The 27,642-nt window shown below is 41.7% G+C and overlaps 1 protein-coding gene across 11 annotated transcripts in view; it reads left to right on the forward strand.

Moving 5' to 3' along the window:
- Nucleotides 1-27,642, forward strand: part of LOC128703633 (band 7 protein AGAP004871) — a 478,066-nt gene that overhangs the window by 293,507 nt on the left and 156,917 nt on the right. For 4 of the 11 annotated variants that reach the window (XM_070101315.1, XM_070101316.1, XM_070101314.1 and 1 more), the window contains exons 1-2: nt 15,923-16,675; nt 25,392-25,492. In XM_070101315.1, the coding sequence (XP_069957416.1) occupies nt 16,588-16,675; nt 25,392-25,492 (189 nt within the window). In that variant the 5' untranslated portion in view covers nt 15,923-16,587. Of the gene's footprint in view, nt 1-15,910; nt 16,676-25,391; nt 25,493-27,642 lie in introns of those variants that run through there. The other 7 variants (XM_070101317.1, XM_070101321.1, XM_070101319.1 and 4 more) reach the window with 6 other exon arrangements.

Here is a 27,642-nt window from a genome sequence, read left to right on the forward strand (position 1 = left end):
CATAAGCCTTACTAGAGATGTTAACAATGCAAGGAATATATATATATATATATATATATATATATATATATATATATATATATATATATATATATATATATATATATATATATATATGTCGTGCCTAATAGGTAAAACTGGTCAATTAGCAAGAGCTCATTTAAACAGTCCTTTCTAAAATTTTCTCTTATACGTTTAAAGATACATATTTTTCATTAATGTTAATGTAAAATTTTTTAATTTTGCACCAAAAGAATCGTATAAAACTTACCTAACCTTATTATAACAAGAACAATTTATTTTAGCCTAACCCAACTAAATATATTTTAGATTTGTTTACAATAATTTAATGCTAAACAAACACAGTGAAATATATTTCTTTCGTTAGGTTAAGAATGATTTTGGCTAAATTACTGCATACACAAATTTTCGCTTGTCCTATATGGCAAGATGAGCGTTGCTATTTAAGCCAAGATGGCAAGTTCTGCCTATTCGGCACGACATTATATATATATATATATATATATATATATATATATATATATATATATATATATATATATATATATATAAACAACTGTATATATTCAGTAGTTGCCTATACAGAGAAGTTTAATATACAGATTATTTGCACTGAGTGAAGTAAACAATAACCGTCAGGGTATATTACGAGTAACACAGTGAATAGAACAGAAAAAAACAAGCGACTATTTTCGGTCCTGTTAGAGACCCTCCTCAGGCGATTCTAAAAATGCTGAAACTTCATACACAACATTCGTATATGCAGCAATTATACGTACAGTAATTGTATATGCAAGTGCATATACAGCAGTTGCATAGACAACAGTTGTATATACATTAATTAAGCTATGATATTAACGGGTGAATGAGGCGAGTGGTCAGTCCAGTATTATATTTTATTTTGAGAGTTATCGTAATTTGGATCAGACATTTTTTATATTACTTTCATCAGAGATTAAAAAAAAGGCCTTACTAAAGTAATTTAAATATTTAAATTTATAATCCACAGGAGGAATTATTTTGAAATTGATGGAATATTTTTTTGATGGGCTTACGGGAAAACGTATTCTATGTTTATCAAAGAGTTTTTGGGTTTCTTTATCTACTTCTACTGCCTCGATTTTTTGTTGGCCATTTAACTCTATCTATTCTCTCTCTCTCTCTCTCTCTCTCTCTCTCTCTCTCTCTCTCTCTCTCTCTCTCTCTCTCCCTCCCTCTTTCCCCTACCATTCACCCTACCCTTCATCTATTTATTCCTCCATCTCTCTCCCTTCTTTTCATTCATTTCCATCCCATCTCTCACTTGTAATAAAGTTGGTAGAATTACCGACAATATGTAAAGTAAAAGGACACAAGTGCAACTAATGTGACATTTATTGTGGCAACGTTTCGCTCTCCAGGAGCTTTATCAAGCCATTACGTAATGGCTTGATAAAGCTCCTGGAGAGCGAAACGTTGCCACAATAAATGTCACATTAGTTGCACTTGTGTCCTTTTACTTTACATCTCTCACTTGTCTCCCACATATCTCAACGTCACTGCTAGTAAGAGTACTCAATTCAGGACTTTAAAATCGAAATGAAGGGTTAAGATTCCACATGAGTCATATTCATCAGCTCAGAAGCTGATGAATAAGACATGTGCAACACTTGAGTATGAATAAATAGGCAATAGCAACTTCCACTAGTGTTTTTTTTTCCACTGGTGACTCCGCCTACCACTGCTCCACCTCATCTGGGGAATATACTGCACTTCTATCGAGACTGATGGACAGAACAAATACCAAACACTCCAAGCTGAGGGACTGATTACCTCAAAGTCCTCATCTTCCTCCTTTCTCTGCACTGTACTGATGATGACTGGCGAAAAGTTTCCACAATAAAGATTCCCAGATGGTACACGAATAACTCATTCGTCAATTAACAGTCACACTCTCTCTTCTGGGTAAATAATGCTGATCTGAAGACCAGTATATCAGTGAGTACAAACAGTATCTTTTTATTGGTAAAGCGTTTCGCACACAGAGTAGTCTTCTTCAGTCGAAAATGAATGGTCTACAATACCGACAAGATGAAGAATTGAAGAAATGTGCAACGTCTGATGATGTTGACTACTGGATGGTAAAACGTCTGATGTTGACTACTGGATAGCAAAACGTCTGATGGTGTTTACTGGATGGTAAAACGTCTGATGATGTTGACTACTGGATGGTAAAACGTCTGATGTTGACTACTGGATGGTAAAACGTCTGATGATGTTTACTGGATGGTAAAACGTCTGATGATGTTGACTACTGGATGGTAAAACGTCTACAAATTAAAAATACCCAGATGTTGCGCATTTGTCTAATTCTTCGTCTTCTTCAGTCAAATACCGTGGTGACTAAAGTCGGAGACAGCAGAAGTAGCGGAGAGATAAAGATGTAATCAGTCGATCAGTCGTCAAGCAATAGTTTTGTGATGGTCAGTCCCTCAGCCTGGAGAAGTGTCTAGCTCCATCGGTCTTGTTTATAAGCTTTTTCGTACTATATCTTCTAACACTGTTAGATCCGTTATGCAGTTTGTCAAAGCCTTCCTGTAAGCATCCATCGTTTGTTTCCTTTCAAAGGATTCTGTGACATTCACAGACGGTGACATGAAGGAATCAATCCTCACTGGAAGGATGTTCGTGTATATAAGGAATAGGATGTGTCAAATGTTTGACCCTTGGAGGACTCCGTTTGAGCCTTCTTCCTTAAAATGGTAGAATTACCGACAAAATGTTGGGTAAATAGACACAGACGCAACTAACGTGATATTTAATTGTGGCAACCTTTCGCTCTCCAGGAGCAGGTACTTCTCAAATACTACCCTTCACAATGAGTATCTAATTCATATTTATCTTGTTCTCCCATATCAGTTGAGGAACTTTTTGTCAGCTCTGTGTTTTTCTTTTTGATAACTAGTGTCCTCTTAGTGGCGTGTTAGGCGTCTAGCAAAATGCAATCCACTCTGTTTTCTCCATGGTCTCTAATTCAACCATAAATATGTCAAGTTCCGTAAGACAGATTTACCATCTCTTAACATTAACACTAGATATGGAAAAATAAACACAAATGTAGTATAATGAGTTTTGCCCATACAGTGGAATTTATCAGAGTACATATATATTCATATATACTCAGGTACTCTCTGCTCAGATCACCGGGTTCCCACACGGAGATGACCCAGGCCAGGACGTCCTGGCGAACCTACTTGTATCTGCTCAGTCAGATGTGTTTGTGACTTGATAAAGTCCACTGTGTGGGCGAAACGTAGTCTATAAAAGATCGCATTATACTGCATTTGTGTCTAGTATTCCATCGTGTCGGTATTTTATACCATTTATCTCCAACTCTGGTCACGAAGGAAAACTTGGAAGCTGCCACAGCTGACCAGTCATTACTGAGCCACTGGATGACATCCCTACTATCTTACTGAAGCCTCACAGCTCAGGCCCACAGCTTTCACACTTTATATGAGTTTCATTGTCAATGATTCAATAAACATTGAAACAGCAAGTTTTTGTTCCGACTGTGTAACTGTAAAGTAAGTTAGCAGCAGCTGTATTCAGTTTTGCTGAATAAAAATTCTCTCTCTCTCATATATGTACATGTATATATATATATATATATATATATATATATATATATATATATATATATTATATATATATATATATATATATATATATATATATATATATATATAGATATATATATATATATATATATATATTATATATATATATATATATATATATATATATATATATATGTGTGTATTATATATATTTATATATATATATATATATATATATATATATATATATATATATATATATATATATATATATATATATATATACATATATATATGTGTGTGTGTGTGTATTATATATATATATATATGTGTGTGTGTGTATTATATATATATATATATATATATATATATATATATATATATATATATATATATATATATATATATATATATATATATATATATATATATATATATATATATATATATATATATATATTCTCTCTTTTCCAGTCTTTCTCTCTCTTCTGTATATCCCTCTTCTTCCCTCTATCCTTTGTCTCTGTTACTCGTATTTTTAGTTTTTCTTCTCTCTCTCTCTCTCTATTCCTTCGCAATTATATTTTCATCATCTTCTACCCCCTTCTTTAACCTATTCTTCTTAATCTTCTTCCTTACTTCTCCCTTTATTTCGATCTTTCTCCTCTCCTCTCTTCATTTCAATCCACCTCCTCTCTCCCTTCATTTGTATGTATTTTCTTTCTCCAATGTCCCTTCGTCACCGCCGTCTTCGTCCCCATCCCTCTCTCTCTCTCTCTCTCTCTCTCTCTCTCTCTCTCTCTCTCTCTCTCTCTCTCTCTCTCTCTCTCTCTCTCTCTCTGCCTAACTTCAATCTTCTCCCTCTCCCTTCCCACCTTAACTGACTTTATTGGCCTTCTCTTTTCTGCCTCTTCTCCCCTCTACTATCTCTAATCCCTCCTCTCTCTCTCTCGCTCTCTTTCTCTAATCCTTCTTCTCTCTCTAATCTCTTCTCTGCAGTCCGTCCCTTCTCTCTAATTCCTGTTGTTTCTCTAACCCGTCCTGTGGAATCCTTCCTGTCTCTATACTGTCTCTCTGATCCCTCCTGTTTCTTTAATCCCTACTGGCTTTCTGAACCCTCCTGTCTCTCTAATCCATCCTGTCCCTCTAATCCCTTCTGTCTCTCTAATCCCTGTCTCTCTAATCCCTCCTCCCTCTCTAATCCCCCCTCCTAAGTTGAGGGATTAGAGTAATCTTGACTCTGACGTCGATAGACTTGAATCCCAGTTGACCATCCAATCTATCCTAGTCTATTCTAGTCTATCCTTGTCTATCTTAGTTGTGCAAGTAATTTATGAACCATAACCAGAGCGCATACGAGATGCTGCGTAAAACTTGCGTCATTATTCAATAATATTTCTCGCGTCATTGTGTCAATAAGATTTTTGTTCGGATTTTTAACTCAGGATAGGGAGGGTTAGCCACCCAGGATAACCCAGGATAGGGAGGGTTACCCACACAGGATAATCCAGGATAGGGAGGGTTACCCATCCAGGATAACCCAGGATAGGGAGGGTTACCCACCCAGGATAACCCAGGATAGGGAGGGTTACCCACCCAGGATAACCCAGGATAGGGAGGGTTACCCACCCAGATAACCCACGAAAGTTAGTGCGTCATCGAGGACTGTGTCTTATTTCCATTGTGATCCTTCTATCTTGTCCCCCAGAATGCCACCTACACACGTCTACTAACACCCAGGTACCTACTTACTGCTAGGTGAACAGGAACAGCAGGTGTAAAGAAACACGCCCAGTGTTTCCACCCGGCCGGGGATTGAACCATGGACACTCAATGTATGAGGCGAGAGCGTTGCCAACCGGGCCACGGGATCAGTGACATGCAATGCCAGTAAGCTGATAATCAAAACATGTGCAACATTTGGATATTTTTGTTGTTGAAGTTTTTCACCCGAGTAGCAGGCTTCTTCAGTCGAATATAGGCGATTATGACGTATGGAGACGATAGAAGTAGAGAAGAGAATTTGAGGTGGACAGTCTCTCTGCCTTGATAGAAGGTCGTTAGTTTTTCAGCCTTGATACAAGGAAGTCAGTCCTATGGTACAAGGAAGTCAGTCCTATGGTACAAGGAAGTCAGTCCTATGGTACAAGGAAGTCAGTCCTATGGTACAAGGAAGTCAGTCCTATGGTACAAGGAAGTCAGTCCTATGGTACAAGGAAGTCAGTCCTATGGTACAAGGTAGTTAGCCCAGTAACCTCGATAGATGGTGGTCAATCCCTTAGTCTTGATACAAGGAAGTCAGTCCTTTAGGTTTGTTACAAGGTAGTCGGTCCTTCAGCACTGATAGATAGTGGTCAGTCCCTCAGCCTTGATAGATAATGGTCAGTCCCTCAGCCTTGATAGATAGTGCTGAGTCCCTCAGCCTTGATAGATACTAGGCAGTCCCTTAGCTTTGATACAAGGTATTCAGTCCCTCAGTCTAGATACAAGGTAGTCAGTCCCTCGGTCTTGATACCAGGTAGTCAGTCCCTCAGTCTTGATACCAGGTAGTCAGTCCCTCAGTCTTGATACCAGGTAGTCAGTCCCTCAGTCTTGATACCAGGAAGTCAGTCCCTCAGTCTTGATACCAGGTAGTCAGTCCCTCAGTCTTGATACCAGGTAGTCAGTCTCTCAGTCTTGATACCAGGTAGTCAGTCTCTCAGTCTTGATACCAGGTAGTCAGTCCCTCAGCCTGGATGTAACAATTAAGTTAATTGCTGGTGGTTACTCTTAATAAGTTCTGTACCTTGTCCTGCCTAGTTGCTTTATATTTTGTATTAATGTTAGAGAATGCAGTTTCCAAAATACATGATTTTGTACTTATTGACAATGTTCATAGAGGTCTGTGACTAGGCCAGTCAGGTGCCTCTGACTGTCAACATTGCGGAGTAACGATGAACTCGGCGAGGATCGGATAAGGCGTTACAAACTGCCATAACTACAACTATGACCACCACAACCACCACTAGAACTACCACCACAAATACCACCATTACCATCACAACTGCCATCACCACAGCTACCACCACTAACACCACAACTACCACCATCACCACCACAACTACCACAATCACCACCACAAATACTACAATCACCATAAATACCACAATTACCACCACAACTGCCACCATCACAACTGCCACCCCCACAAGTACCTCCATCACCGCAACTACCACAACTACTACCATCACCACCACAACTACCATCACCACAACTACCACCATCACCACCACAACTACCACCATCGCCACCACAACTACCACCATCACCACCACAACTACCACAATCACCACCACAAATACTACAATCACCATAAATACCACAATTACCACCACAACTGCCACCATCACAACTGCCACCCCCACAAGTACCTCCATCACCGCAACTACCACAACTACCACCATCGCCACCACAACTACCACCATCACCACAACTATCACCATCAACTCTCCCTAGACTTACTTTCTCACAGTGACACAAACTTCGTCAGTATTTCAATATATTTTAGCCCAAGTTCCTGCTGACGAATCTGCCCTAACTCCTCCTCCTCTTTCTCCTCCTCTTTCTCCTCCTCCTCCTCCTCTTTCTCTTTCTCATTCTCCTTTTCCTTCTCCTTCTCCTCCTTCTCCTCCTACTTCTCCTTCTTCTTCTCCTCCTCCTCCTCTTCTTCTTCCTGTTTCTCCTCCTCCTACTAATCTTAATTTTAAAATCATTAACATTTTCTATAACGGAAATTTTCTAGGTGGAAACAAGGCTAATTAAATTTTAGGCTTAAAGTATTTCGCTAAGCCTACTTTGTTGACACTCTCTCTCTCTCTCTCTCTCTCTCTCTCTCTCTCTCTCTCTCTCTCTCTCTCTCTCTCTCTCGCTCTCTCCCTCCCTTCCAGTAAGACTGATATCAGTAACTGTCTTAAGATGATTTTTCAGTGATTTCCAAAACCATTTTTTGCACTGCATAACACAAGACACATTCACATTCATTGCAAGCTCCTGATGATGTGTTGGTTGCAACACGAAAGACCTAGAGCTATCATTCAACTCCCCCGTGGTTGTTTTGCATCTTACATCACTTGTTTGCGATTACTGCACACACACACACACATACACACACGCACGCACGCACACACACACACACACACACACACACACACACACACACAGGTAGGACTGCTAGTATCCCTCTTTTCTATCTCAAACATGCTGTATAACAGGTATATGTTGCTACTTCTACGTACACTTAGGTCACACTACACAAGCATTCCAATGCATATATCTACAGTGAAACCCCGGATTTTGTCCGGTCCGGTTATCGTACAATTCAGTTTTTGACCACGTCGCCCCAGCAAAGTCATGAGCTTCCTTATTAATGGTTTGAAATTTTTAGCCAGTGAATGAGATTTATTGTCACTGTGAACGGTGCTGACAGTGACAATAACCAAAAGTGGTAAACACATCACTGGTAGCAGAGTGTTCTCAGTGATGCTGACAGTGACAATAACAGTGGTAAAGATATCATTGGTAGCACTTTGCTCTCAGTGATGACAGTGACAATAACAGTGGTAAAGATATCACTGGTAGCACATTGCTTTCAGTGGTGCTGACACTGACAATAATAGTGGTAAACACATTACTGGTAGGACACTGCTCTCAGTGGTGCTGACAGTGACAATAACAATGGTAAACATATCACTGGTAGCACAGTGCTCTCAGTGGTACTGAGAGTGCCAATAACAGTGGTAAACACATCACTGGTAGCACAATGCTCTCAATGGTGCTGACAGTGACAATAACAGTGGTAAACACATCACTGGTAGCACAGTGCTCTCAGTGGTGCTGACAGTGACAATAACAATGGTAAACATATCACTGGTAGCACAGTGTTCTCAGTGGTGCTGACAGTGACAATAACAATGGTAAACATATCACTGGTAGCACAGTGCTCTCAGTGGTGCTGACAGTGACAATAACAATGGTAAACATTTCACTGGTAGCACAGTGCTCTCAGTGGTGATGACAGTGACAATAACAGTGGTAAATATATCACTGGTATCACAGTGCTCTCAGTGGTGATGACAGTGACAATAACAGTGGTAAATATATCACTGGTATCACAGTGCTCTCAGTGGTGATGACAGTGACAATAACAGTGTTCACTGGCAGCACAGTGGTGGTGATGGAAGATAGTTAAACCTGGGTTGCAATGTCCGTAGAGTTATTTACATAAATTTCTTCATTTACAAAACAGAGACCTACCTAATGTCACTAATATTTGCAAATAAATGAAATATAACTTTTTCTACATAACATAACTATAATTAACAGGTAAATATTATTTTTTTTTACTTTTTGACTACTACCCAATGGATGGGTACGAGACACGTAAAAACTTCCTATCTCAGTGACTACTCTTAAAATAATAATTGCATTCAAACACACACATTCACACACACACACACACACACACACACACACACACACACACACACACACACACACACTCACAAGAAATTAGAGAAAGTACAGAGGTGTGCAACAAGGCTAGTTCCGGAGTTCAGGTGAATGTCCTACGAAGAAAGGTTGAGGGAACTCGGACTGACGACACTGGAGAACAGGAAGGTCACTGGAGACATGATAACGACATGCAAAATACTGCGTGGAATAGATAAGGTGGACACAGACAGGATGTTCCAGAGAGAGGACACAGAAACAAGGGAGCTGAAGACTCAGACGAGTCACAGGGACGTTAGGAAGTATTTCTTCAGTCATAGAGTCGTCAGGCAGTGGAATAGCCTAGCAAGTGATGTAGTGGAGGCGGAACCATACATAGCTTTAAGGCGAGGTATGAAAAAGCTCAGAAAGCAGAGGGAGGACGTAGTAGCGATCAGTGAAGAGGGAGGCCAGGAGCTGAGTCTCGACCCCTGAAACCACAATTATGTGAGCACACACACACACACACATACAACAGGCCAAGTGTCTAATCGACATGTGCCTAGGACAATATGGTAACTTATAGTGTATATATATATATATATATATATATATATATATATATATATATATATATATATATATATATATATATATATATAAGTGGTCGGCCAGGTTGTTGGTGGTTGAGCACAGCTTTCAGTAGACAGGTTTCTGTGGTACATTGAAACTAAGTTTTCAGGAATGATTTATTTCCCCTCTCTTTCTCCCCTCACCCATTTGTCCAGTATTTTTTACTTCCTCTCGTCCCCTCATATCGCCTCTTTCCCATTCCTGTCTTTTAAAAGTTTTTCAGAGCGTTCCATTACTCCTCTTCCTCTGTCTGTATTTTCTCTTATAGGTCTATCTCTTTCACCGGTTACCGTCTTCTCCTCCTCTCAGCCTCCTGGCTCTTCTCCTCCCCCTCCTCCTACTTTCCACACCCATTCCGTACCGCACACCCCCTCGTCCACCTCCATAAACCCTCCCCTACCCCTTACCCTTGCCTCCCCTCCTACCCTCCCCGACCCCAGGGATGGTATTCCGTCACCTCCAGTCAAGTTGCGTAAGTCAATGATGATAACTCTATCCGTTATCCTGCCAGAATCCACAAAATATCTGAACCTTGGGAATTTACCCTCGGGAATTCCCACAGAGTTTAAATTCCTGACTCGTCTTTAGGCACGAAGGAGAGATGACTGACCAACTTATGGATGGTGGGGATGTGTGAGGGGAGAGTGTGGGTGGAACGGGTGTTGAGAGGATTTGGGAAGTGTGGAGAAGCTGTGGGAAGGGTGTGTCGAGTGTGTATGAAGTTTGGTGAGGGTGTGGGAAGTGTGAGGAGGTTCTATGAAGTGTGGTGAGTGTATGGGAGGTGTGGGGAGGGTGTATAAAGTGTTGGGAGGATTTAGGAATTGTGGGGAGGGTGTATGAAGTGTGGTGAGTATGTAGGAAGTGTAGGAAATGTGTGGGGAGGGTGTGGTGGGGGTGTGGGAAGTGTGGGGAAAATGTGGGAAGATGTGGGAAGATGTGGGAAGATGTGGGAAGATGTGGGAAGTGTGGGGAAGTGTGGGGAAGATGTGGGAAGATGTGGGAAGTATAGGGAATGTGTGGGAAAGGTGTGGGAGGTATCAAGACTTATAAAAATGCCCTCGTTGAAATGTTTTCGGTAAAGCAATATATTATGCATGCTGTTAATTTAGTTAGTACATCTCTGTGTATACATGTGTATGTGCAGTCGTGTACGTCTCTATACATGTGTGTGTGTGTGTGTGTGTGTGTGTGTGTGTGTGTGTGTGTGTGTGTGTGTGTGTGTGTGCGCGCGCAGTCGTGTACAAACACACAAAATTATATGCAAAATAATAACTGCGAGAAAATAGTAAATTTCCAAGAGCTTTCGTAAATTCTCAGATTATAAAAGAAAGGGAAAAATAATGAGAGAAACCATGAAAGCGATTGTAAATTCACAATTTTTTCTCACATTGGTTATTATGCATATTGTGATATCACCTGATTACTGCAATCTTATCGCGCACACACACACACACACACACATTATATATATATATATATATATATATATATATATATATATATATATATATATATATATATATATATATATATATATATATATATATATATACAGTGGAAACGAACTTTTTTCATTCCAGTAGTATGTTCAGGTGCCAGTACTGACCGAATTTTTTCCCATAAGGAATATTGTGAAGTAGATTAGTCCATTTCAGACCCCCAAACATACACGTACAAACGCACTTACATAAATACACTTACATAATTGGTCGCATTTGGAGGCGATCGTTAAGCGGGGGTCCACTGTATATGGGAAAATATTCAAACAGCTCCGGGGACAACCTTGAGTTTTCCCTGAGGTACGTTTATTGTCTTCTGTGAGGATGAGGGTCTCCATTCCAGCTTTAGATGTGGTACTTCCCTATATATCTTTCCTATATATATATATATATATATATATATATATATATATATATATATATATATATATATATATATATATATATATATATATGTCGTGCCGAATATGTAAAACTGGTCAATTAGCAAGAACTCATTTAAAATCAAGTACTTTCTAAAATTTTCTTTTATACGTTTAAAGATATATTTTTTTCATTAATGTTAATGTAAAAATTTATAATTTTGCACCAAAAGAATCTTAAAAAACTTACCTAACCTTATTATAACAAGAACAATTTATTTTAGCCTAACCCAACTAATTATATTTTAGATTTGTTTACAATAATTTAATACTAGACAAACACAGTGAAATATATTTTTTTCGTTAGGTTCAGAATGATTTTCGCAAAATTATTGCATACACAAATTTTCACTTGTCTTATATGGCAAGATGAGCGTTGCTATTTAAGCCAAGATCGCAAGTTCTGCCTATTCGGCACGACATTATATATATATATATATATATATATATATATATATATATATATATATATATATATATATATATATATATATATATATATATATATTTCAACAAACCAGCCGTATCCCACCAAGGCGGGGTGGCCCAAAAAGAAAAACGAAAGTTTCTCTTTTTACATTTAGTAATTTATACGGGAGAAGGGGTTACTAGCCCCTTGCTCCCGGCATTTTAGTCGCCTCTAACAACACGCATGGCTTACGGAGGAAGAATTCTGTTCTACTTCCCCATACGTATATATATATATATATATATATATATATATATATATATATATATATATATATATATATATATATATATATATATATATATATATATATATATATACGTATAAGAGAAAGTCGTTTGTGCGTGTGTGTGTGTATACTCACCTAATTAGTCACCTAAGTGTGGTTGCTGGGGTGGAGTGTTAGCTCCTGGCCCCGCCACTGGTCGCTACTAGGTCTGCTCACTCCTCCTCCATGAACTTTATCATTCCTCTGGATCCTACCTCCGCTAAATCAGTCTCCATATTGTTCCATTTCCTGACAACTCTATGGCCGAAGAAATGCTTCTTAACATCCCTGTGAATCATGTGAGTTTTCAACTTCCAGTTGAGTTCGCATAACCTCTCCTCGTACGACAAACCCCTCAGTTCCGGGACTAGTCTTGTTGCAAACCTTTGCACTTTCTCAAATTTCTTGACGTGTTGGATCAGGTGTGGGTTCCATACTAGTGTTGCATATGGGCCTGACGTACACGGTGCAGTGTCGCGCTTGTGTGCGTGTGCGTGTGTGTGTGTGTGTGTGTGTGTGTGTGTGTGTGTGTGTGTGTGTGTGTGTGAGAGAGAGAGTTTCTTAACTGCACCGTTCGTAAGTTTGTTTGCGGTTTGTGTGCACAGATGTGCGTGTAGGAGCGGTGTTTGCTAGGTGGTGGTGATAGCGGTAGAGGGCATGACCTCACATACAGGAGCCAAATCTGAAGTCATTATAGACTGATCGTTCAGTCGATCGTTGATGGTGGCCGTAATTAGTCAAGTAAAAGGTGAGGACTGGTGGAAAAGAATTGGAGGAGAGGAGAAGTGGCTGAGGAGAAAAGTGGTAGAAAGGTGAAGGAGAGAAGGGGAGAGGGTAGGAGAACATTAGAGACGAGAAATGGTCAAGCGAAGAGAAATAGCAAAAAACGTGAAATAATGAGAGAGGAAGTGGTGCAGAAGTGAAATAAGAAAAGGGGAAGTGAAGAGGGGAGGGGAAGAGAAATAGAGGGGAAAGTAAAGCAAAGAGAGGGGGTAAGTGAAGTTGTGAAGTTAAGGGAAGAGAAGTAATAAAAAAGTGAATTAAGTGGAGGAAAGGTGGTGGAGAAGTGTAGTAAGAGAAGTGAAAAAGAATTTTCTAGGTAATGTTTTCGAAAGTTTGTTCGATGGAGGAACACTTTAAGAAGTTTCCTGGTGCAGATACAGGGAATTTATGGTGAGAAAATGTATGGGAACATCACGAATGACATCACGTATGACATCACGTATGACATCACGTATGATATCACGTATAACACCATCACGTATGACATCACGTATGACATCATGTATAACTGCATCACGTATAACATCACGTATGAGAACATCACGTGTCACAGTGTGAGTGGAAGTGGAGAAAAACCTTAACAACATCTACACAATAAACCAGGGAATGGATGTGGTTTAAACCCATTGCGAGCGAGCCGTAAAACTCCAGCCCAGTGCATAAACCACTAAGCAACCTGAGTAATACATCGCAACTATTTAAGACACTGGATTAGTGCGCTACAAATTATCAAGGAAAACGTAACCCAGAGAAGAGTCTTTGAATCTGCACTCACTAAGATCTACAACAACGTCAACCATGACAACTTTTCCTTCAGTTTAGTAGCACATCTTGCCACAAAATTCGTAGGACATTTCGAAATCAAAGTGACTTGACGCGCACCTCACTTTGCTTCACTTCACCTTTGCGCACTACTTTATAAGCTCTAATTCCCACACCAAGTTCACTTGTTTGTGACATAAAAAAAAGTTCACTGTGTGGGCAAAACGCCGTTAATAAAAGTTCCAGATAATTGCATTTTCTGTTAGTTTATTCATCAGGACTATCATCGAAGTCGGATTTTTATCATGTAATAACTCGTTCTATGATTTCTTCAGTTTTGAAAAAATAATGGTGTGACACTTATTAGTTGTGTCCTTAGTATCCCAAGATTACTCCATACGAAAATATATATAAAGTCATCCAGTTGGTTCTCGCAGGTATAAAATTTTAAATGTGTGTCATATCGGGTCATCTATACTACTAAGACCCGTATCAGGAGACAATGTGTCATATCAGTTTTTGTCTACACTGCCGACCATGGTGACGAGCTGGAGGAGCATCAGGCTGGAGTGGAGAGAGTTGGTGCGTCCGTGGATTGTATTGTGTTGCGTTGTGGTTGTGTTGATTCTTGAGTGTTGTGATGATGGTTGGTGTGTTGTATGTCGTGTTGGGGTGGTGTGTTCCTGTGGATACTTTTGCAGTGTTAGTGGGGGTTTCTGTGTTGTCTTATGGCGGTGTTGGGTTCCTCTGTTTAGTGTGGAGTTAGAGGGCTCCTATGTGTCTTGTTGTGTTAGTGAGCTCCTGTGTATCATGTCGTCGTGTTAGTGGGGTACCTGTGTGACGTGTAGTGGTACTGGTACCTTTCTGTGTAGTGTTGTTACTGGTGAGTGTCATTTTGGAACGTAGTAGTGATTGTTGATTAATGTAATAAATATTGCCATTGTGTAGGCTGTTAGCAACTATTTTGATTGTGGTGAATATTGATGGACGTTGCTTTTGTTGGTGGATGTTGTGTTTGTGGTGTCTGTTGGTGGCACATTCTGCGTCATGTGGTGGTAGTGGTGACTGGTAATTTGTGTAGAGGTGTGTGGTGGTCTGCGACCTTTTTTTCTTGTATTTTAACATTTAACAAGAAAAAAAAGACAGATTTTCCTTTCAGACCTTTGTCTGGGCTTCTGTGCCTCAGGCTGGGTTAAAGTCACAGCTGTGTCTGATACAAAGACGAAAATCTCGAAAATATTTTTCTGTTTGAACTTGAGTATTATATTATTTTGCATTAAAAGTGCATTTCTGAAAGATACGACGTTGGTATGATGAACAAAATCCAAAATACCGTTACTGGAACAATTCACCACTGACCCACAATACCGTATCTCGAACAATTCACGACTTAATAACTTACACTACAATTCGGTCCGTCTTGGACTATCATCAGTCTCAACATGTTAATGATCCAAGAGGGACCGAAACGTAGTATTATATTTCCTCTCCTAAACTGTGGTTTTTCTATTAACCAGATAGAAATTAAGTATCTTGTTAGGAAATATTATTTTGATTTTGACGTCAAACACGGACACTCTCTAAGTACGAATGTGCACATGAACCCCGAGCCCATCTTTACCCGGTGATAGGTTTGGTGCGTGATACATCCCTTCCCTACCTCTGAGAATTTTCCCCCTCAACTTACATGTTGCAACTCTCGCAACATTGCTTAGCTTCCTAAGAAGCATTTGTGAAAGCGCGAAAGGCCTAGAGATAGTAGTATTTTTCGTCTCCTAGCGGCTCTTTATGCATAGTTTGGATAGCAGTTTCTTTGCAATTGCAGTACATAATAATAATAATAATAATTATATATATATATATATATATATATATATATATATATATATATATATATATATATATATATATATCCTGCTCATGACATTTTAAAATTTTCTGACTATTTTTTCGAATGCAGTTTTTATTGAAGTGTTTGAAGATCGAATGAGGACTGACCACGCAAGATATTCTTGACATCACACTGCAAAATTACTCTGGCTGCTCGCTGATGTCACGCTGTCCACGGCGCCTCAAAGGATGAAAGGAAATTTAAGAAAGTAATTGACAGTTTCTGAAAGGCCTGATACAGGTCGTTCTGTGTCTGGTTTTGTGAGTTCTTTAGGACCATTGTGAGGGTTCCTTCTTCGTCCTGGGATGGTTTTAGGAAACTTGCCAATGTGTGAACCCTTACTCCAGCATCTGTGAGGGTCTTAGAGCCTTCCTTTGCTTTCTATGAAAGTTTTGGGGTCGTTTTCATCAAATGTGATCGTCTCCGATCCTTCCTTCAGCATCTGTGACGATCTTGGGGTCTCGTCACCACCAGCTGTAACGATCTTGGCCCCTTCGTCTAGAAATTTGCCACCGCCTTGGACCCCCCATCTTCTATCTGTGAAGGTCTTAAGGGCCTTCCTCCACCATCTGTGAGGACTGGGGGTCCCCTTCACCACCTGTGACGGCTGGGGGGTCCCCTTCACCACCTGTGACATCCGTGGGCGGCCCCCACGCAAAACTTCTCGCTCCAATTCCCGAGAGCAATTTCTCCACACCAACCCACCCTCATCCTCTGAAAAGACTTTCACAATAAGTTGAGCTCCTCACCGTGAGAGGGTGTGGGAGTGGTGAGATGACCCGGACAATGGACCATTATGAGAAGCACAATAATCACCCCAACCACAGTGGCAAACACAGCGACGGTGGAGTGTCCTACTCAAGTAAGTACACCACTGTCCTCTAGCATGTTTTGTAGTCCACAGATCTATGGCCTGATACGGCGCAAGCTGTCAGTGGCCCTATGAAACAACAACACAGAGGAGCATTATACACACGTGTTGTTGTACTCTACTGAAGTGATGAACTCCCGTAAGTATGGATTGTTGTCATACAGTCGAGTGAGATACTCGATTGTATAATGTACTCCATCAAGAGTGACGTTCGCAAGTAAGTACAGTAGTGTGCAAATTAATTGGGACAGGAGTAAATTTTGTGATTTTCTTACTTGTCTTTTTCTCTGGCTTAATGTAGTTTGGGTTATTTTCTCTTCATAAGAGTTTGCTTCCGACTTCTGGCAACCATCCAGCTGTGGTGTTACCCTGCGACTTTTGTCAGTGCTACAACAACTGTTGTTCTGTAAGGCTATTCCTGAAAACGTGCTGTGTGTGTGAATGCGTTTTCGCCAAATTCTCCCCTTCAGTTAATGATTTCTGCTAAAATTCATGATGGATGTTACACCTAGGAAGCATGCATGTTACACCTAGGACTAAAAAAGACAACTGTTGGTCGGATTCTGAAAAGAGCTGACGACACTGGTGATTGTGTAGCACTGCGTCGAGGAAGACAAAGAAAACGCAAGACAACACTTCACGATGACAAGGTTATCATAAAAAAAATAGTGTGAAGGATTCCAAGAAAACCAGCAAATATTTACAGAGAGATTTGGCTTCAACTGTCATGAATATTTATTCTTCAACTGTTCGACAAAGGCTCCTTGAAGTTGGCAGAACTGCCAGAAAGCCAGTAAAGAAAAAAATATGGACTGCCGCTATAGAAAAAGCGGTTGTAGTGGCACGCGATCATAAGGGATGGACCACAGATGAATGGAGAAAAGTTGTATTTTCAAATGTGGTATATTTTTAAGTACTGTGTATGGGTACAGGTCAGTGAAAGTGAGACGGAGCAAAGGCGAACCTCTTTGGAATGGACACATTCACAAGTGCCAAAACACTCACCTAAGATGTTCTGGAGTAGTTCTACTGCTAAAGGGCCGGGACTGGTTGTTATTGTTGTGGGAACGATGAACAGTGACAAATATAATGCAATCCTGGCTACTCATTTGCTCCCTATTGTAGATACAGACTTTCCTGATGGAGAAGGCATTTTCCAGGATCTTGCTCCATGCCACACTTCCAGAAAAATATTGACATTCTTCGAAAAGAGTGTGCTAAGTGTTCTAAACTGATCTCCTGACTTCACCAATATTGAGAATCTATTGGCAATAACCAAATGCAGGATTGTGAAACAGGACTGTTCAACTGTGGAGAAGCTAACTGCTGCTGTTATTAGGACCTGGTACCACGACGACTGCTGCTGTTATTAGGACCTGGTACCACGACGACTGCTGCTGTTATTAGGACCTGGTACCACGACGACTGCTGCTGTTATTAGGACCTGGTACCACGACGACTGCTGCTGTTATTAGGACCTGGTACCACGACGACTGCTGCTGTTATTAGGACCTGGTACCACGACGACTGCTGCTATTAGGACCTGGTACCACGACGACTGCTGCTGTTATTAGGACCTGGTACCACGACGACTGCTGCTGTTATTAGGACCTGGTACCACGACGACTGCTGCTGTTATTAGGACCTGGTACCACGACAACTGCTGCTGTTATTAGGACCTGGTACCACGACGACTGCTGCTGTTATTAGGACCTTATACCACGACGACTGCTGCTGTTATTAGGACCTGGTACCACGACGATTGCTGATATTAGAACCTGGTACCACGACGACTGCTGCTGTTATTAGGACCTGGTACCACGACGACTGCTGCTGTTATTAGGACCTGGCACCACGACGACTGCTGCTGTTATGACCTGGTACCACTACGACTGCTGCTGTTATTAGGACCTGGTACCACGACGACTGCTGTTGTTATTAGGACCTGGTACCACGACGACTGCTGTTATTAGGACCTGGTACCACGACGACTGCTGTTGTTATTAGGACCTGGTACCACGACGACGAACTTGCCAAAATGTGTCAACATTGGTCGATTCTATGCCAAAGCGATCCCCTCAAGGGAGGTTCCTTGACGCTGGTGATGGGCTCTTGATCTAGGGAACTGGATCTTTGCTCCAGTTCTCTGAATTGAGCCTGAATACCTTCCGTCGTGGCATTCGCAAAATCAACATCTGTTTACCCGTTCTGTTACAAGGGGATGGCATCTTCCCCTTCCACGGATCAAACCTAATTGCCTCTCACTCCACAGATGCTGTTTGACTCTTACGAGCTTAGCGCTTCTCCATGAATACATAATATTATTAATAATAATAATAAAATAATTAATAGTATTATTATTATTAACAGTTAAGTTAGAAATTTCATCCCGACCATTTGGAGTGAGAGATAGAGAAAGATGGAGAAAAAGAGCTAGAGATAGCTACAGATAGATCAAAAGAGAGACAGAGAGCTACAGAGACTTTCAGAGAGACCGCGCATAGAGACGGGGGGAGGGGAGTTATGTATGTAGGTTAATTGACCGGGCAAGGGTGGAGTTACTGGGATGAAAGATGTGGTTGAAAGGGAGGTGTGTCTGGAGACGAGAGGTGTGGGTGGCAGAGAAGTGTGACCGGAGAGAACTGGTGTGGTCTGAACGGTGTGGTCTAAACGAGCGTGGTCTGAACGGTGTGGTCTGAACGAGCGTTGTCTGAACGAGTGTGGTCTGAACGGATGTGGTCTGAACGAGTGTGGTCTGAACGAACGTGGTTTGAAAGGGTGTGGTCTGAGCGAGTGTGGTCTGAATGGGTGTGGTTGAGGTGGATGGGTGTGGTTGGGGTGAATGGGTGTGGTCTGTCGCGTAGGGAGAGGTGTTGTCGGTTAAGAACGAGTGTGGTCGGTTTGGGGGGATATGGTCGGACTGGGAGGGGTGTTGTCGGATTGGAAGTGGTGTTCTCGGATAGGGAGGGGTGTGGTCGGATCGGGTGGTGTGTGGTCGAATTAACAGGGGTGTGGGCGAAATGACAGGGGTGTGGTCGGATCGGGTGGGATGTGGTCGGATTAGGAGGGGTGTTGTCGGATCGGGTGGTGTGTGGTCGGACTGACAGAGGGGGGTGTGGTCGGAGCGGATGGGGTGTGGTCGGATTGGGAGGGGTGTGATCGGATTGGAAGTGGTGTGGTCGGATTGGGAGGGGTGTGGCGAAACTGACAGGAGGGGTGTGTTCGGATCGGGAGGGGTGTAGTCGAATCGGAAGGGGTGTGGTCGGTTTGGAAGGGGTGTAGTAGAATTGGAAGGGGTGTGGTCGGATTGGGAGGGGTGTGGTGGGATTGGAAGGAGTATTGTCGGATCGGGAGGGGTGTGGTTGGATTGGGAGGGGTGTGGTTGGATTGGAAAGGGTGTGATCGAATTGGAAAGGGTGTGATCGGATTGACAGAGGTGTAGTCGGACTAGGAGGGGTTTGGTTGATTTGTGAGGGGTCTGGTCGGTTTGGAAAGGGGTTTGATTGTATTGTAAGAGATTTGGTCGGAATGGGAGGGGTTAAGTGAAACTGACAGGGGTGGGGTCGGATTGGGAGGGTTCTGATCGAATTGGGAAGGGTGTTGTTGGATTTGGAGGGTGTGTCCGGATCGGAAGGGGGGTGTGGTCAGATTGAAAGGGGTGTGGTCGGCTTGCGAGTGGTTTGGTCAGATTGGCAGTTGTGTGGTAGGATTGGAAGGTGGGTGTGGTCGAATTGGGAAGAATGTGGTCGGATTGGAAGGGGTGTGGTCGGATTGGAAGGGATGTGGTCGGATTGGAAGGGGTGTGGTCGGATTGGAAAGGGTGAGTTCGGATTGGAAAGGGTGAGTTCGGATTGGAAAGGGTGCGGTCGGATTGGAAAGTGTGCTGTCGGATTGGAAAGTGTGCTGTCGGATTGGAAAGGGTGTGGTCGGATTGGAAAGGGTGTGGTCAGGGTAAAACGTGATGGGAAAGTTGGATGCATCAGCAAAACTCTCTCTCTGAAAGTTAGATGATCGAAAATCCAAGGAATAAAGAAAAAACTCTCTCTTTACTCTTTTCCCCTCTCTCTCTCTCTCTCTGTCTCTCTCTCTCTCTCTCTCTCTCTCTCTCTCTCTCTCTCTCTGTCTCTCTCTGGCTGCCTCGTAACTTCTCAGGACACGAGGACAATGAAACCACAACACTGTCAGGCTCATGAAATCCAGACACATTCTATTTATGGTCGTGTGAGTGTGGGCGTGGAGGTCATCTGTGGATGTAGAGGTCATGTATGAGCGTGTAGGGGACTTTTAGGGGGCTATGGGGAAGTTAGTAGGGGGAAGTTAATAGGGGGAAGTTAGTAAGGGGAAGTTAGTAGGGGAAAGTTAGTAAGGGGAAGTTAGTAGGGGGAAGTTAGTAGGGGGAAGTTAGTAGGGGGTAGCGAATTACTTTAACATTCACGAAAGATATAATAGAATTGCACAAACTAAGGCTTTTTATATTTCTGAATTTTTACGAGTTCCTTCTTAGTCCTGTTGTTGTAAAGTATAATGACACAAGTGAGACTAATGTGACATTTTATTGTGGCAACGTTTTGCTCTCCAGGAGTGTTGTCAAGTCGTTACTCCTGGAGAGCGAAACGTTGCCACAATAAGATGTTACATTAGTTGCACTTGTGTCCTTTTACTTTACATATTGTGGGTAATTTTACCAACATTTGTATAGTCCTGTTGTTCTTCCTTCAATTTTTTTTTTCATTAAATCTCTCTCTTTTTTTTTTTAATTTCACTCCCACCCCTTTTTTTTCATATTTTGCTTTTTAATTTTTTATCATGTCTGTTTCCTTCTCTTTTCCTTATATTCTTCATTTTCTTTATCTTCTGTTTATTAATTATATTTCGTCTTGTTTTACTAACAACTCTCCCATGAGTCAACTAATGCATATCAATATATTTTGTAACGTGTCAGAGTCACCTATGTACTATCAATAAAACCACTATTTAAGTGTCAATTGTGCAGAGCGTCCTCAGTTGAGTCTTCAACTTGCACATTGCAACTGTTGCCTTCCTAGTAGGACTCTCGTGACAAGAAGTCTTTTAGGTTCCTGTTTTTGTATTGCCAAAGTTCTCATGGGTCAAAGATTCCCCTGGAAGCTTGTGTTTTGGCAGTGATCGTGTGACTAGTCAAGGGACTTCTTTGGAACCTCGTCCTTGTTTTGCCAGTGATCCTGCGACAAGATCTTTGGGAGCCTGTGTTTTCTTGGGCAGTGTTGATGTGGTTAGTAGAAATAGTTTTTTTGGACCGTGTGAAACTATACATAACCCTCAGATGTTTTAGGTATAAAAAAGGAATCTTAATTAATTCACAATTCGGAAAAGATTGTGTATATTTTAATATATGCGTGATAGCGGTTGAGAAAAGGGAATAAAGAAGAGTGTAAGAATTATTAGTGAATAAGCCTGTTAGATATACAGGATAAAGTGTATGGTTGAATCAAGACAGATAGTATGAACAAAAAAGGTTATAGAGAACAGTAGAACAAGTGTTTTCATTAATGAATGTAATTCAACAATGTTTGATAAAGGTAAGGAACTTTTTGTTGCATTTTAGGATTTAGCAAAGGTAAAACATAGAGTAGACATGACTCAAGAAATCGTAATGACACGATTGCAAATAAACCATACCCCGGCCGGGATTGAACCCGCGGTCAGAGAGTCTCAAAACTCCAGCCCGTCGCGTTAGCCACTAGACCAGCTAGCCACAATAAGATTCATCCAACTAGGTATATTTGTACACCATAGGAAGGTTAGCACAGGCACCACTGTGACCACAAATGCAAGTTTTGAGACTCTATGACCGCGGGTTCAATCCCGGCCGGGGGTATGGTTTACATAGAGTAGATATGATAGCAATGTGGCAATGTGTGGAACAGGTGCAAGATTGCTCAAAAGAGTTTATAGTGTATAGTGAGGCTCATGTTAAGGTATGCTGGAGAGGAGATTATTTTGCCAAAAAAGTAGGCCATACACAGGGACGTATAATATCACAAAGATATTTAACATATTTCTTGAGGGGGTTGTCACAGAACTGAATGCTAGGGTGTCGGGGGGAAGTTTGAGGCTGAAAGATAACTAATCTAACACAAAGTGATAGTTATCGCAGTTGATATTTAAAGATGACACTTTTTTTGGGGAGACACTGAAGGGAGGTTGCAAAAGTTTTTAGACGCATTAGGGAGGGTATATAAAAGAGGGAAATTAATAGTGAACATGTGAAAGAGTCAAGTGATCGAAGTAAACAAAGAATCTAGGAAATGAGAAACTGATTATCAGATTGAAGAATGAGAGAGATTTTTCACAAGACGAGAGACTGAAAGATGAAGTGAACCACTGAACACAAGAAATATAATGTCGAATGTACCCGAGTATAGTGCTACCAACACTGTTGCGAGTAAATTAGCGTGAAGAATGGGTGTTAAATATTACAGCGATGAGGAGGGTGAAGGCAGTGGAGCGGTGATTGAGAGCAATGTGTGTGTAGTGTGAATATTATGCTTGTAGCTTGCAGATTACAAGGTATGAAAGTTACCTAAAGGAATATTTATTAGGATGCAGGGCTGTTATGGTAGTTTTGGCATTTAGGGAGAATAGAGGAAAACAGAATGACTAGAACATGTAAATCAGGGGTGGCCGTAAGATGGGGTAGGGGTCGTCCTAGGATGGGTTGGAGGTATGAGTGCTAATGGCTTGATCATTCAGCAGTCTTGTGAGGACATTAAACAGGAGTGTAGGCATGTATTTTTTTACTAGCTGTGCTGTTGGAGCGTGATCAAGGTAACCCTTATGAAAGGATTCACGGAAACAGGTTAGCCGGACTTGAATCCTGTAATTGGAAAATACAGTGCCTGCCCTCTCAAGGAGGGATGAGGATGTGGTAGTTAGGAGGGCCATCTGAACTATAATATCAGGACTCTTCTGGCAATACCGACTGTTTGTGTAGCTGTTCCCTCTTTCACGGTCCATGCTGCCTCGGTGGAAAACATCTGGGTTTAAAAAAAAAAAAATCTTGGAAGTGTCTAGAAACAATAATTCATCCAGTACTAATGGAGTAGAGATTAGAACTAAAAACACCTATTTTTCTAGAGGAATTAGATATTAGAGTTCATAAACTATCAGTTTCTAGGTAGTCTAGCCATCGGTGTATCTAGGTATAAACACAATCGTCGTACTTATAACACACAGTTTAATCTCTCTATAATGCATTTAACACGCACACAATTCATCAGATTGAAACCCTTTAACATTCCATCCACGGAAAAAAATGGAGGGATATGGATGTGCTTCTCCCATGGTGTAGAATGTTCCTTTCTAAAAACCTTTTTTATTCATGTGACTTTTGCCAAAAACTTTGGAAAGTGAGCCCAGACACTCGGGGACACCATCCTCTCTCTAGTATTTGGGATCTAGAAAATATTTGAAGAGTTTCTACTGCGGCGGTGGAGCTTGAGTTAAGCTGAACAGGTTTACCAGGTCGATAAGAGCACTCTACCTACCTTCATTACGTTCGGATATAGGTGAGGGCAAATAGGAAGCGTGGAAGTCTGGCGCTCAGCAGACGGAAGATCGAGCCTCCTCCGCGTCTTGCGCTGAATGACCCACATGGGTTAAACGCATAAAATGAATGATTAATGTTATTTTGGTCAATGTAAACTAGCAAACTGCTATGTTTTATTGCTGAAGTTATTTTATATACACCTGAAACTTCCAGCTGAGGATGTTCCTCAGCTGGAAGTTCCTCAGCTGGAATTCCTGCTGAGGAACTCCAACACCCATTAATGTTTTAGCAATTTTGCTCAGTGTAACATAATTTTTGTCTTACAAAAAGCGTTAGTAATTTGATAATGGGTAAATGTAACAAAAAATCTAACCAACCCATCACTAAATCACAGAACGGGTGGGATTCGAACCCATGGCGGGTGAGTTCTAACTCACAGGCCATTGCATTAACCAGTGGTCAAAGCATTGGGCTGGTGAGTTATTACGATTTGGTAAGCTAACCTATCACTCTTGAGAATAAAAGATCACAGCACCATGGCTGGAACATTTCACCCAAAAACCCCACTTAGACGACGTTTCAGCCCATCCTGGACCACTAAGATGTGACTCGACATTGGTCCACGACGGACCGAAACTTCGACAAAAGGTTTCTCTCCAAAGTGCAGGGTTTTGGTAAATAAACCCATAACTCACATTGGTAAACAATCATTCTCATCACATCGCAAAAATTTTTAAAGTCTCAAATGGTTCTCTGATGTACCTGACTTACCATAAATCACAACAATGAAACATTCCACAATAATATATAATAATGCATTACCTAACAATTAAACATGAGAATTCCATTGGCTAAAGAACATTCAATAAATATACATTGAAAAATATAAATCTTCATACAAATTGACCAGTCAGTTCTCTTGCAAAGCTATATATTGCAGTTGAAAAGGTTCTTACAAAATTCAATTGCATGAATTGCGAGAGCCTTTCACGTGCTATTTAATTTTGGAGACACTTTCTCGATCGCTTTTTAAAAAGAATTCCACTGTATAGAGGAGCTTAAAAGAGTATACTGTAAATTGCTCAGATCTAGTAAGAATCACAACGAACCAGATTTGTTTAACCTTTCATGTACGCCCAGTTAATCTGTTGTCTAACAAAAGCCTTCTCTCTCTTTCAGCCAGCACGGACAGCCCCGGCCTCTGTGCTTTCATCCTCACAATCATCTCCTATCTACTTATTGTAGCTACTTTCCCCTTCTCGCTATGTCTCTGTATCAAGGTAAGAGTCAGGTTTGTGCCTCGTAGCCCAAAGGTCAGAGTAAATGCTCTCTCACTCACCTTACACAGGTGACTCTCAGCACCACAGGAGGATAAATGGTGTGTGTGAGTGTGTGTGTGTGTGTGTGTGTGTGTGTGTGTGTGTGTGTGTGTGTGTGTGTGTGTGGTTTTCCAGCACAAATAGGTTTATTTCTTTCTGTTTAGATGAGTCTTCCAAGAACATTAAGTATGTGCTTTCGTTGTTCGACGTCTTGTTTAACACATATTGATGTGTTAGTGTGTGTTAATACATGTGCACCCCTTACTGTGTGTGTGTTAATACATGTGCACCCCTTACTGTGTGTGTGTTAATACATGTGCATCCCTTACTGTGTTAGTACATGTGCACCCATTATTGTGTTAGTACATATGCACCGGTATGTGTACGTATTAGCACATGTGCACCAGTCATTGTTTGTATGTTAGCACATGTGCACCCGTTAGTGTGTATGTCAGCACATGTATCCCGTTAACAGAGGCGAAGGGCTACGCAACAGGTGATTAAAACAGTGCTAGGCTCACTATAACGGTGAATTAAACAGTAAGAGAACCAAATAACAGAGAGATAGAGAGAGAGAGAGAGAGAGAGAGAGAGAGAGAGAGAGAGAGAGAAAGAGAAAGAGAAAGAGAGAGAGAGAGAGGAGAACTATAGCGAGAGAGGGAAAGTGGAGACAACAGGAAGGTGGGTAATTAGTGTGACGTCAAACAGGTGAGTATTCCGTTCATTTCTGTCGCATGCTCATCTGCCTACCCCTAGAACCTGACCCTGGGTTCAATACTTTTTAGAGCCTGATCTGGATTCCATAACCCCTAGAACCTGACATGGGTTGAGTACCCCATAGAACCTGACCTTGCTTTCATTACTCCCTAGAACCTGACCCTGGATTCAATGCTTTCTAGGACCTGAACTGGATTCCGAAAACCCTAGAACCTGACCCTGGGTTCAATACTTTTTAGAGCCTGATCTGGATTCCATAACCCCTAGAACCTGACATGGGTTGAGTACCCCATAGAACCTGACCTAGCGTTCATTACTCCCTAGAACCTGACCCTGGATTCAATACTTTCTAAGACCTGAACTGGATTCCGAAAACCCTAGAACCTGACCCAGGCTTCAGTACTTCCTTAAAACATGGCCCTGCATTCTCCTCCCCCCCCCCGCAGCACTGGATTCTGAACCGCTGGAATCTGACCCTAGGTCCAGTACTTTTTAGACTCTGACTGGGATGGCGTACCCCCCCCCCTAGAACCTGACAATGGGTTAAGTACACCCTAGAACATATCCCTGGGTTCTGAACCCCTAGAACCTGACCCTGGGTTCAGTATCCCCCTAGAACATGGCCCTGGGGTCTGCACCCCCAAGAACCAGGCCCTGGGTTCTACATCCCCAAGAACCTGACCCTGGGTTCAGTACCGTTTAGAACCTGACCCTGGGTTCTGCACTTCCTACAACCTGACCCTGGATTCTATACCCCATAGAATCTGAGTCTGGGTTCTGCACCCCAAAGAACCTGAATCTGGGTTCAGTATACCTAGAACCTGATCCTGGGTTCAGTGCACTAAGAATCTGACCCTGGATTCAGTACCCTCTAGAACCTGATCCTGGGTTCAGAACCCTCTAGAACCTGACCCTGGGTTGAGTAGCCCCTAGAACCTGGCCCTGTTGTTCAGTACGCTTAGAACCTGATCCTGGGCTCTTCACTGTCCATTGAACCTGACCTTGGGTTCTTCACCCGCTTGATCCTGACCCTTGGTTCAGTTCCCTCTAGAACCTGACCCTGGCTTCATTACCCCCTAGAACCTGATCCCTGGATTCAGTACCCCCTAGAACCTGATCCCTGGGTTCAGTACCCCCTAGAACCTGATCCCTGGATTCAGCACCCCCTAGAGCCTGATCCCTGGGTTCAGTACCCCCTAGAACCTGATCCCTGGGTTCAGTACCCCCTAGAACCTGATCCCTGGGTTCAGTACCCCTTAGAACCTGATCCCTGGATTCAGTACCCCTAGAACCTGATCCCTGGGTTCAGTACCCCCTAGAACCTGATCCCTAGGTTCAGTACCCCTTAGAACCTGATCCCTGGATTCAGCACCCCCTAGAGCCTGATCCCTGGG

This window comes from Cherax quadricarinatus, chromosome 76 (genome assembly GCF_038502225.1).
Source record: "Cherax quadricarinatus isolate ZL_2023a chromosome 76, ASM3850222v1, whole genome shotgun sequence".
NCBI classification, from domain to species: Eukaryota; Metazoa; Arthropoda; class Malacostraca; order Decapoda; family Parastacidae; genus Cherax; species Cherax quadricarinatus.